This window comes from Panthera uncia, chromosome B1, assembly GCF_023721935.1.
Source record: "Panthera uncia isolate 11264 chromosome B1, Puncia_PCG_1.0, whole genome shotgun sequence".
Lineage (NCBI taxonomy): Eukaryota > Metazoa > Chordata > Mammalia > Carnivora > Felidae > Panthera > Panthera uncia.
The window spans coordinates 34,089,716-34,102,910 of NC_064811.1; the positions used below are offsets into that span (position 1 = coordinate 34,089,716).

Genomic DNA, 13,195 nt, shown 5'->3' on the forward strand with positions numbered 1-13,195 from the left:
CCAAGTTTCTTACCGGTTTAAATCCAAGACTGGCTATTTCCCTAGAATCATGTCAACTACTATGTGGCCATGGTCAAACTCCAGAGAGACTTCCTAGGGAGCAGTAAAATCATTACTGGGGCCATGTCTGCTCCCACAGGCTGGCAACCAAAGTCTCTCTGCACTGGCTGGCAAGGTCCTGGTTAGTGGGGCCCCGTGCTGGAATGTCCTTCTTACTCCCCATCATTCACTTCTTCAGTAGACATGTATTCCTCTCTGCCACACCATACGTTCCTTTGCACCGCATAGTAGCAACAGGATACCAACAATATGCTCTCCCACCAGCTTCCATGAAAGTTGCTTCTAACTCACTCTTCCGATTCCACATGAAATTTATATGTGTCTTCAGGGGCTGGAGACAGCCTAGAAAGGCCGGTCTACCTCCATATCCTCCCAGTAAGATGGTGGAGATATGGAACTGAAGTCATACCAAGACTTGAATAGTCCGTAATCTGTGTAAAAAAAAACCATAATAACTCATGGGCACTAGAAAGCCAAGACTCCTCTGACTTTATTTTGAAAGGTGGGTTTTCTAACCAGTTCTCTTTCATAATAACTATCGAGAGAGATCCAGATTACACACTTATTTCAAATCACTGGAAATCAGTTACCAATCAGTTAAATTAGACAATTGTTTTTTTTAATTGTAGACAATGTGATTGAAAAAATTTTTCAAATATCCCAGGCCAGAGATGAGTGTTGTCCAGTGTGTTTAAAAACTATATTCAATATTATCCTTGTTTTCTCCATTAGAATAAAACGGACTTGGAAAACTGCCGAGAGGAGGAACAACAGATAAGACAGAAGAAACCACTCCAAGGGGACAAAAATGATTTATTATTGCTCAAGACCAAGGAAGGTCATTCACTGGAGGAAAAGGGCAGGTATGAACTGTACCAGGCTGTCCATCTAAATGTGCAAAGCCAGGCTTTACCCATTCGCTCCCAGAAAGGGCACCCATTTCTAATGCAAATCATATTCAGCTTTGAAATTATCATTCCAGTAGTACATTACATATTGCTTAAACACATTCTAATAGCTCTGAAGTCAGTCTGAGGAAGGGGAGATAGTATAGATCATCAAAGGAACATGCTGTCACTTCAAAGCTCCAAATCTAAATATCGTTCACCTGAAATGGTTAATGTGTCTGGAGGGAGGGAGGTTGAAATGAGGCCCTAGGGTCTTACCCACTGTGGTTTTACTGGACTTTGCCACTATCCTCTGAGGTGCGAGAAGCTACATTTATTCTGGGTGACAATATAAAGGATAACTAACACATTGGTTGTGGCTAATCACCCCACCCCGTGGGTTCCACTATGTCCCATGGGAGATCAGAAAAGGACACGAAGAAACCCGTGGAGCATTCAGAGCTGGCTCAAACTGGAACAGAATCCAGTTGTAGCTATCGGCTATAGTGAGTTTATTCCTAGAAGGAAGGAGCCCACAGAATCCCAGGAAGCTGGCAGTACCCTGCCACCAGCAGGTTTTTTGTGAGACAGATGTTTGCTTCTGGGACTTTGAGATACCAGGGAGGTATCAGCAAACATGCCAGCATGTGTGTGCGTGCACATGTACAAGCCTGCATATATACAGCATGTGTATCCACACACAGCATCCTCAGAGGACCCGAAGGCATGAAAGGCTAAGCGTCCAAGATGGTCTAATTTGGAAGTGTGGCTGGGAGCTGGGCTCTTCTGGTGGGATTTGCTCTGAGAATTCTCCCATGTCCATCAGCTGGAAGACCGGTTGAATTGTGGACATAGGCTTTAGGCCCAGGTCCAGAGTCTGCAGAATCTCTGGAATATCATGCCTGTTTCCAGTTAACGCTTTTCAAAGGAACTTCCAAGTGTCGTGCAACGAAAGCCACTACTCGGGAATATCTGAATGAAACCGCCAAGCATTATACATGGATTTGCACTGGTTCTCCAGACACTCCCTGTCATCTCCTGAAACTTGTTTTTCCCAGAAACTTTCTTAAACCTCCTCCATCTCTCCTTCCTTGGCATACAGAATCTACTGCGAGGCCAGTGATTAGTATGGGCTGCCCAAATCCTATGCGGCCTAAGTGATTTCTACAATAAGTCCTCCCTCATGAAAATCTGGGAGATTCCAGTTAGCCCTGGCATCCCTTGATATTATTGGAAGAAGAGCTTTATGGACAGGGAGGTGGGGAAGACATCAGAAATAATGGTTTCCAAGCTTATGAAACTGGTGGGACATGAAAATGTGCAGCATTGTCCAGTGTTTTAAGTCCACTTTACATCTGGTTTAAAATGAAAAGAATAGGGGCACCTGGGTGGCTCAGTCGGGAAGTGTCCAACTTCAGCTCAGGTCATGATCTCGCAGTTTGTGAGTTCGAGCCCTGTGTCAGGCTCTGTGCTGACAGCTCAGAGCCTGGAGCCTGCTTCAGATGCTGTGTCTCCCTCTCTGTCTGCTCCTCCCCCACTCACACTCTGTCTCTCTCTCAAAAATGAATAAGCATTAAAAAAATGAAAAGAATAAATAAACATTTAGTTAGTCCCATTTCTGTTTTCATATTACAACTGGTACTTCCATGCCCTAAGGGATAGGATACGTTTACTTCATTTGCTTTCATTTCTGTTCTGAAATATACTGGTTTGTCTTAACAGCCTAACTCAAGGGGCCATGGCTCATTCTAAGAGTCCTGAATCAAAAGGAATCCATCAGGACCGTCAGCTGGATACAGAAACTGGAGCCCTACACTGTGGGATGAACCCACAGCTAGCTCAGGGTAAGAATGGGTGTTTAAACCCAATGATTAAATTATTGTAAGCCCCGTAACATGGTTCAGACAGGTGTGACCTCTGCTGACTGCAAGCTTCTCTCCTAGCTTATGTTAAACAGCACAGTGAATAGATTCCCACCAGGGTGGGCCCAGAGTCTAGATGAACTCCCCGTAAGACCACAGCAGGCATTAGCACATTAAAGAAAGGTGACATACAAAGCACGAGGGTGACCTTATTGAACACTAAGTTTATGTTCTTTACTTGGCCTCAGATCCATCCCAGAGCCAGCAGGTATCAAACCCACCAATGCACATTTCAGAAGATGTGAAGCCAAAAACCCTCCCTTTGGATAAAAGCATTAACCATCAGATCGAGTCTCCGAGTGAAAGGCGGAAGTGAGTAGCCAAATAAGATGCATGTGGAATTCCTTTTGTTTGCTCTTCTTTAACAACGGGAAAAGTAGGATGAGATGGCAAGATGTCAGCAGCATTTTTGTGCTTCTCTCCATTGACTCTGAGTGACCAGATAACAAGTATTTATGGATGTTTGAGACAGTCTTCTTGGCAAGTAAATATTCACTCTGATTTTTATCAATCTGTCAGAGCAAAGTAATGTTTTTAACCCACAAATCTAAACACTGGGAAGAGTTTACAGGCCTGTTGTATTATGAATTTATTTAAGTGAGTTAAACTGTCTCGTAGACTATCAACAAATGTTCTTTCAAGGAAAAATAAAACTTTTTCTCTCATTTACATGCTGTCCCATTAAGTAACTACTCCAGGTTATATTCTAAGTTTGCAAAAACTGTATTATTTTACAATAAGAATAGTTCCTATCATTTTTGAAGCATATCAATGTATGAAAGTGTGTTGAAGCGTTTACATATCTCCCCTCTTTTTTATATGCATTTATTCACTGAACTCTTCCAATAACTTTACTGGGTTATGGTTTCCATTTTACAGACGAGAATCTTGAGGCTCATCCAAAGTATTTGACTGGTTAAGTGGTAAAGGAAGTCAAAATAAAGCCATAGTTCCACTATAAGATCATATTTGGACCAGAGGTTCTTGTAATCAGTTCTTAAAAACTAGATTCTACCTAGAACCAGACCACCTGGATTCAAACTTGAACTCTGCCACTTGCCTGCAGAGGACTTTGAGCAAGTTACTTCATCTTTCCCTGCTTCAGTTTCTTCATATGTAAAATCAAGATAATATTAGTACCTGCCTCAGGGGGTTTCATGCCTGGAAGATAGCAAATGTAGAGCTATGCAGTGCGGGTGGTGGTGGTGACTCGTTTGTAAGTTCACCTTTTTACCTTATTTTTCATGTTACACTTTTTTTCTCAATGACGCATTTTCCCTTTTCTCTTACATCTAACCAGTTTTGTTTCCATATGTTCCAGCGACATGCAAAATCAATAGAAGGTCACATCACAGAGAACTAATCATTATTGTTGCTGATTCCTGTGTGATTTTCAATCTTTTTTTTTTTTTAACGTTTTTATTTATTATTGAGAGACAGACACAGAGCATGAGCAGGGAAGGAGTAGAGAGGGGAGGAGGAGACATAGAATCTGAAGCAGGCTCCAGGCTCTGAGCTGTCAGCACAGAGCCCGACATGGGGCTCGAACCCACGAACTGTGAGATCATGACCTGAGCTGAAGTCAGTCGCTTAACCAACTGAGCCACCCAGGCGCCCCGATTTTCAACCTTTTTTAAAGGCAATGTACTTATACTTTAGGGTATTACATGCAAATCTGATACTCTGGAAAAGACACACTCTCCCTGAGGAGGGAGGTTTGAGTGGGCAGCACTTCAGGGAGTTTTTCTGCAAACGGTTTGAAGACAGATGGACTCGTCTCGTTCACTTGTTCACTTCTTTGCTGGCGCTTCTCTTTTCTTCCTTCTTTTCTGTGTTCTGTCCCTTTCTTTACAAATGAAATTAACTTTTTAAAAAAATTTTTAATGTTTATTTTGGAGAGAGAGAGACAGAGAGACACAGTGTGAGTGGGGAGAGGGGCAAAGAGAGAGGGAGACACAGAATCTGAAGCAGGTTCCAGGCTCTGAGCTGTCAGCACAGAGCCTGACACAGGGCTCGAACTCACGGACCACGAGATCATGACCCGAGCAGAAGTGGGACACTTAACTGACTGAGCCACCCAGGTGCCCTTAACTTTTTAAAAAATATTTATTTATTTTTGAGAGAGAGTGTGGGAGTGGCAGAGAGAAAAGAGAGGGAGACACAAAATCCCAAGCAGGCTCCACGCTGTCAGCACAGACCCCAACGCTGGGCTCGAACTCACAAACTGCAAGATCCTGACCTGAATTACCACTAGGACACTCTGTTGTCTTTTATTTGGTTGTCAAGGGAGTTTTGTTTTGTTTTGTTTTGTTTTAATCTAAAATGTTTTTTTTTTCTCGTGGGATGGGCTTCTCTTTATTTCTCATAATTTTTGGCTCCTTTACCATGTTACAGGAAAAGCCCTCGAGAGAATTTCCAGGCTGGGCACTTGTCCCCCTGTTCTCCCACCCCTCCTGGCCAATCACCAAACAGGTACAAGAGGTTGGAAAGCCTTTCTGAGGCTGCTTGGTTTTGCCTAGAGCCTGCTGAGCATGATTTCAACCAAATAAGTGCTTGCCAGATGATTTTAAGAGAGTTGTCCATCTACCTCTCTTGCTACACACACACACACACACACACACACACACAGACAAGAGGAAAGAATACAGTCGCCATCCGCCTGCAGATTTTCTCAGCCCATGATAGAAAAGGCCAAGTGTATGATGTTGGCACGGATTTGGCCATAGGGCTTTAATTACATTGTGCAGACCTGCAATCTAATAATAAAATCCACTAGACAATTGCTGGGCTCCTCAGCCGGCGCCTCTCCCTCCGAGTTGGCCTGGTCCTTCTAGGCAAGGTCTGCTGATGGCTCTTACAGTGAACCGGGTGGGGGCTAGCTGCGAAACTTCATCCTTCTCTTTACCCCACTCAAGCTCTGTCGTGATTGCTTCTGGACATTAATTGGGCCCCATGATATTCTTAAAAGCTGCCTGAGTTCCCATTCACGGGAGAGACGAATCACTGAGTACTCAGATGTTTTCTTTGATTTGGAGATTTCATTTAACTACCGGATAAGAGGGAAATCCTAATAAATAGAGTTTGCTTGGAGCAACTCTTCCTCTTTTCTTTTGTCTTCCTTTCTGTTTCTTCAGTTCCTCTGTACCCTGTTGGCTTTGGAATGAAATGTCAGATTTTTAAATGTCTTGTGTAATTCCAAGAGCTTTCCAGACAGTAGGCATCGTTGCAATCGGATCTTAGTCGTGGGAAAGCTGCCTTAGAGGACAGCCCTCTAGTGCTGTCCGCGGGGTCCCATTCTAGTCCGGTGGTGGGTCCTGTGCTAGAGGCTGCAGGGTAGCAGAGATGGGGGAGACTCGGCCCAGGCCCTCCAGCTGCTTACAGTGCACAGAGACAGCTAGTGTCCAGCTCATGGAGGCACAGAGTGTTTGCACTGGAAGAGGTGGTGGGTAGATAAATCCAGTCCTCTCGCTTTAAAAATGAAAGGGAAACCCAAAGTGAGTTCTTTACACCAGATCATAGAACTTGGTGACAAGAGCATAGCGTAGGTCTCGTGTCTGCCTGGTACCTATTGGGACGTATCACAATTGCTTCTCTATTTTTAAACAACCACAACAGTTTTTTTTTCTTTTTCTTTTTTAATTTTTCAATGTTTATTTTTGAGAGAGACAGAGTGCAAACAGGGGAAGGGCAGAGAGAGAGGGAGGGAGACACAGAATCCAAAGGAGGCTCCAGGCTCTGAGCTGTCAGCACAGTCCCCGATGTGGGGCTCAAACCCACAAACTATGAGATCCTGACCTGAGCTGATGCCTCACCAACTGAGCCACCCAGGAGCCCCCCAATCTTTTTTTCTTAATAAATTAAAAGAAATGCCCTAGTGGGCCAATGAGCCAGTTATACAACATTTTAAAGCAACACTGAAACCTTAGTGGAGCTAAATTTGATGATCTTTTCAGACTTAAGAAAACCTATGATAAATAACATTGAATCATTTCAAGGCATTTAATCATTGTGGTTGAATAGACACAACATAGACTTCTTAAAACAAATAACTGAAACACACACACACACACACACACACACACACACACACACACACCCCCCAAATTCCATACCATCCTGGAAGCCTATTGTATTTAGCAGTTGTTTGCAACTCATCTCTAATGCTTAATTCCTGCTCATTATCAGTTCAGTAATCGCCATTTCATTAATGACATAAACATTTTTAAAATCTGTGGTTTGTTTTTTTTTTTTTACATGAGGCTACATGTTTGTGTGTTTGACCAACTATTCCAAATGAACATTTTGTTATTACGTATATTTTGAAACCTAGGTCTATCAGCGGGAAGAAGCTGTGCTCGTCCTGTGGGCTCCCTTTGGGTAAAGGAGCTGCAATGATCATTGAGACCCTCCAGCTCTATTTCCACATCCAGTGCTTTCGGGTATGTAAGCACCACTCTCCTCCCCAAGTGCAGCTCCGTGATGTCTCTGGCATCGTTCTGGGCTGAGAAAGTACCTCCTGGAAACCCTGACATCCTTTGCTTGGAAGGCCAGCCCCTCTAGGTTGTACAGAAGTGCTGTTCTTGGAGCCCATCCTTCAGGATGAAGCCGCCCTCCAGCACATCCCTCTGGGATATCGGGCAAGAAGAAGCAAAACCAATTTGCGCAGTGTCTTTCCAAGACTGTTTTCGTTGCTAAAGAGCATATACTCCAGCAGGAAGCAGAGAAAGCCACCCTGGCAGGACAATGATACCTCTGAATCTGTGAAGGTCATGTGGATTTATTTGGAATATAACATCTTCGCTGCTTCTGACACTCAAGTGACTTAACGTCAAAGGGTTTTTGCCTTGACTTCATGAAAGATGTTCTGTCAATTAAATGGTTAATAGCTAGTTGCAGAATTGTAGGTCTCCGAATATGCCTCTGATGACAGATTGAATATCGCCCCCTCTGAGAAGCCGCCCTGCCCACCAGACTAAGTCAGCTGCCTGTGTTACAGGTCCTTAGAGAGCCTTTCATGGTCCTTGTCTCTCACCTTTTTAAATGTGTAATTATCATCTCCTCAAATAAACTGTCAGCCCCATAAGGGACAGCTCACCACGATTTCCTCTGAACCTGGCAGAGATGGTGTCAGTAAATAGTTTTCAATGAATGAGTTGATAAATACATTGAAAATGAGGAAGCCTACGTTCTAATCCCAGATCCCCCGCTAGAAGGAGGTGCGCTAACCACTTCTAGCTCATTTATTACAAAACTTACAAGTTGTGCTGTATCAGCATTTCCTTTTTGTTTTTCACTCATGGACACAGTTCAAGTTAATATCTAATTTTGAAGCTAAACCCTCAGACTCTAAACAAGAGTCATTTCTTCCTCTTCGTTAATCTAGCACGCTTTCTTTTCCCCTCTTGAATTTTGTTCTGTTTCTTTGTTGATAGCTTTTTCAGCTATGAAGTAAACTTGCATGGGTTTAAAATAACTCCCGCTTTACCTATTAGCTCAGAGAAAGTGAGTGAATTACTGATGTTATTTAATAATCTAGCAGTAATTACTGGAAAGTAAGACTTATGGGCAAAACACTACATGGATAGTTAATTAGACTCAATTTATCAGTATTGTCATTGTAAAACGAAGCTAGACAATGTATATCCTAAATTGTCTCAGAGTGTTTTGAGGCTCAAAGAATATACTTTTTAAAATTTCATGACAATGCCAAGATAACATGTTCCAACAACAGTTTGTTCTCAGAGACCTTCTCTGAACTTGAAATAATCCAGATGGCAGAGAGTCTTTGCAGTTTCTTTTTTTTTTTTTTAATTTTTTTTTTCAACGTTTTTTTTTTTTTTTTTTTGGAACAGAGAGAGACAGAGCATGAACGGGGGAGGGGCAGAGAGAGAGGGAGACACAGAATCGGAAACAGGCTCCAGGCTCCGAGCCATCAGCCCAGAGCCTGACGCGGGGCTCGAACTCACGGACCGTGAGATCGTGACCTGGCTGAAGTCGGACGCTTAACCGACTGCGCCACCCAGGCGCCCCGAGTCTTTGCAGTTTCTTAAGGGATTGGAGACTTGCCTTCTTAGCTGTCAAGGCCTTCATTCTAATTATTCACTTCCTGGAGCTGGTCTGACGTTTAAGGCACATCACCTCTTAGATTTATCCCCCAACCCCTGCAAAGTCGGAGCTTCTCACGTCATCGGGATGAAGCCTTCCTCTGCCCCTGGTGACCACAGAGCATGAGTCTGAGGCTGGCCCTCTACTTGGGAGCTGGGTCTTAACGCCCCCCACACACACCCCTGCAAGAGGCTGGCCTTTGAACCAACCCCCATTGCCACTTTCTCTGCTCCAACCAGTGCAGTTTAGCCCCCAGCCTCCTCCTGCACTCGGGCTGACTTTGCTAAGAGGCGTTCTATTCCCAGCGGGTTTGTTACTCTGGGTGTTACTGCTTTTAGTGTAGAAATGTAAAGTGGAATCGCTGTTTCCTAGTAATCCTGATCCGGTAGAACAGGCCAACAATTCTGGAAAGCATTTAAAGATTATTCACAGACAAGTGTCAACTGATAATCCATTGGTCGTGGGTTCATCTGTTTGAAGTGGCTGTTCTGTCTTGATTTGGGACCAACCTGACATCACCTACCAGCTTTACAGCCCTGAACAAGTCAGGGAGCCTCTGAACCAGTGTCCTTCTCTGTAAAATACAAGGAGTTAGGATAAATTGCTAGAAGCGTGTTGTGGCTGTAAGTCAGCTCGTGGTGCAGCATCTAACACAACAAATGTGGAGGTTGTACAAGTGATTGTTGTGTATTTGTGGGAACCACAGCTAAGCATTATAAAGAAATGATTTCTCGTACACCTTGTAAGTTCTGTTCTTTCTGCCCTACAGTGTGGAATTTGTAAAGGACAGCTTGGAGATGCAGTAAGCGGGACGGATGTTAGGATTCGAAATGGTCTTCTAAATTGTAATGATTGCTACATGCGATCCAGAAGTAAGTACTGGGGTGTGGGGAAGGATGCTTCAAAATGAGTGAGTGCGATCACATGCCTCTTACAGAACCCAATTTAGGAATTCAACCTCCTCATTGATTGACATACCTACTCTGAGGGTAAGATTTATTAGCATCTAGGTGAAAGAAACAATAATGAAATAATCTCTGTTTACCATTTGTTTCTTACTGGAAGTGACATTTACTGTGTGGGCCAAATTCTTTTTATCCAGAAAAAATGTTTTTATCCATTAGTACACCAGCAGGTAAAAACTGTAGATTGTTTGAGACCTTGCTTGAGCTCACCATAGAGATTTGGGTGAGACAGAAGAAAGATAACAAGGTCTGTGAAACACTCCTCATTTGTAGAGGCATATCTTTAGAAGACCAGCACCATTTGGGATGGTTTAAATGTGAAAAGTGGCTCTCCAGTGTTCATCAGATCAAGCACCAACTCTGCAATGTCTGCATTCCCTGCACTCAGGAGTTTCATGACATGATCTGGTTTTGTTCCCAACTGAATTAAAAGCTCCTTTAGAGACAAAATGATGGGTTCTACTTCTCTGTGAATCCCCACCCCACCTTCCTCCAAAACACCTGAGGACACAAACAGAGCTTAACAAATCCGAGCTTCCCTGAAGCTCCTTTGAGCAGCCTGTCCTCTGGTCATGTCTGGGTCTAAAACCATAGAAGGTTCTTGTTGGTTTTGAGGGCACCAGGGGGTGCTGTTGCCCAGCTGCTGTTCAGAAAATTCTGCAAGTAGCCAGTGGCTCGCCTCTGAATCCTCTCTCCATCATAAGTCCTTCTGCCCACAGTCCTTCTGGTGGGCAACCTAGATAGCAGGAGACTTCTAGCAAATTCAGTCAGAAATTCTACCTTTAAGAAAAAAATGGGAGTGAAGAGATGGAGTTTGAAATGCAAGAATCTTTTACCATTTTTCAAAGTAAGTGAAGGTCTTTTTTAACAGGTCTCTAAATCTGCAAGCCTGAAGATTTTAAGGGTACAATTGAAATTAAGTTGTTTTATTGCTATAGATTTACTAAATTCAGAGAGGTATATTCCTATTTTAATAAATAATGGGAAATAAGAATTGGATCAAACCCAGGTGGTTTTGATCTGTGATAAACGTTTGACTTAAAATCAAAACAGTTCCAACTTTGAGCTTCTGCCCTCAAACTGAACTATTTATACCACATATTATATAGAGATATTAATTTTAAGCTTTTTAAAAATGTATATTTATTTTTGAGAGAGAGAGAGAGAGAGAGTGCAACCAGGGGAGGGGCAGAGAGGGAGAGAGAGAGAATCCCAAGCAGGTTCCATGCTGTCAGCACAGGGCCTGACATGGGGCTTGAACCCACAAACCATGAGAGCATGACCTGAGGTGAAATAAAAAGCCAGACACTTAACTGACTAAGCCACCCAGGTGCCCCTAGAGAAAGTAATTGTATATAATATATCATTTATATAATATATAATATTGATATAAGATACAATATTGATATAATGCATAATATTGAATTTAATTTTATATTATGTATTATTCACATATGATATATATTAATCTTGAAAAATCTTGAAAAAGAGCTGAAGTCCATAAAATGATCAACAAAAAAACCAGTATACTGTGTATAATCTGTAAGTATACATATATATATAATATACTAGTAATTAAATATATTTATTTAAACTGTATTTTTGTTTGTTTTGTTTTTATACATTAGAATGGAGAACTAAATGCTTTCCTCCCAGATTTCAAAGTGATTTTTCCAATCCCCTTCCGTAAATTCCATACATTTTTCTCAACCTCTGTGAACCAGATGAATGTGAACCATAGAACCAGAAGAGGGCACTGTTAGGTTGAAGGACTGTTGAGCCAGATTTTAAACGTAGTGTAAATGTGAATTTCTTTCATAATTTAAAGTGCTTGAAGGATGTCAGCAGAGAACAAACCTGAACCCACCTCTGGGTGACAGTGACCTGTTTTCATCCAGGTTTTTATTTTGATTGAGACATTGGGTGACTCATTGTCATTTCTTTTGGAAACTAGGTTTTTGGATCTAGGCCAGCAATTTTTTTCGTGTGTATCTATAAAAAAATTTAACTGCTTTTAATTCCAAATCTAAAGACAAGAACCATGGAGTTGGAATAGTCTATAATTTGTAATAGTCTGGTAAGATGAAAAATTAAAAAGTGATTGGAGGCAGACTAACAGGATTTTTTTGGTTTATTTTATATTTATAATTAATATTTTCCCAGGATTGTTTTTCTTTGGATACTAAGAAGAAAGCAAGAAGGCTCATCACTTCCCTGCCTAGATCACTTCTATAGACATTCAAAAGAAAAAGTAAATAAAATTATGAATGGCATAAGATTAGAAAACTGGGTTGTTTAAAAAGATACCAAATTAAAAGTGAAAGCCTCCAAAATTAACCACTGTGAGAGAGGGACAGAGTGTACGTTTATATATGTGTACCCACACACATACACACAGATGCATATGTGTGCAATACGTCTACCTACACACGTATTGTTTTCACAAAGCTAATCGCATAGTCAAATGTTCTGTTCATTTTGTGGCTCTTGTTTTTAACTTAATGATATATTATGGCAGTTTTTTCATATAACATTCTTTCTTCACATTCTTTTCAAAGGCTTTTTAATTCCTCAATACCATCCCATTGTATGGACTTACCATAATTTAAAACTAATTCTCCATGAATGGGTGCTTTGGTTGTTTCCAGTTTTTAGATATTTTTGTAAAGGCTCCAGTGAACATCCGTGTATATATGTCTTCATGAACAGTTGAAAGCCTATCTGTAGGGTAGATTCTGAGCCATGGGACCGCCAACCATCATGTGCTTTTAAAATTTTCAGGCAACGTGTCCCATTATCTTCCAGAAAAGTGCACTTTCCCTGCAAAGTGTATGAGAGAGCCTCTTTCTCTCTCCATGCTGTGTCGCTTCTGGATATCATCAAACTTTTTAAATTTCAACTCTGTTATGTTAGAAAGAGAAAACCTCATTGCTTTGATCTGTATGTCTTTTAACTATAAGTGAATTTGAGCATCTCTTCCTGTGTTTATTGACCATTTATATTTCTTTTTTGCTATAAAAAATTTATCTTTCTTCTCTACCTTTTACCCATTGTTCTATTGACACTTGATCTGAATGACTTGATCTTTGTATATTAAGGAAATTTTCAGGGCACCTGGGTGGCTTAGTCAGTTGAGCATCCAACTTCGGGCTCAGGTCATGTCTTCACAGTTCATGAGTTCAAGCCCCATGTAGAGCTCTGTGCTGACAGCTCAGAGGCTGGAACCTGCTTCGGATTCTGTGTCTCCCTCTCTCTC

The 13,195-nt window shown here is 41.8% G+C and overlaps 1 protein-coding gene across 14 annotated transcripts in view; it reads left to right on the top strand.

Moving 5' to 3' along the window:
• Positions 1–13,195, top strand: part of LIMCH1 (LIM and calponin homology domains 1) — a 327,784-nt gene that overhangs the window by 309,721 nt on the left and 4,868 nt on the right. For 8 of the 14 annotated variants that reach the window (XM_049631913.1, XM_049631908.1, XM_049631912.1 and 5 more), the window contains 5 exons: positions 793–923; positions 2,670–2,791; positions 3,058–3,181; positions 7,200–7,308; positions 9,744–9,846. In XM_049631913.1, coding sequence (XP_049487870.1) covers positions 793–923; positions 2,670–2,791; positions 3,058–3,181; positions 7,200–7,308; positions 9,744–9,846 — 589 coding nt within the window. Of the gene's footprint in view, positions 1–792; positions 924–2,669; positions 2,792–3,057; positions 3,182–5,263; positions 5,342–7,199; positions 7,309–9,743; positions 9,847–13,195 lie in introns of all 14 variants that reach the window. The other 6 variants (XM_049631920.1, XM_049631906.1, XM_049631907.1 and 3 more) reach the window with 1 other exon arrangement.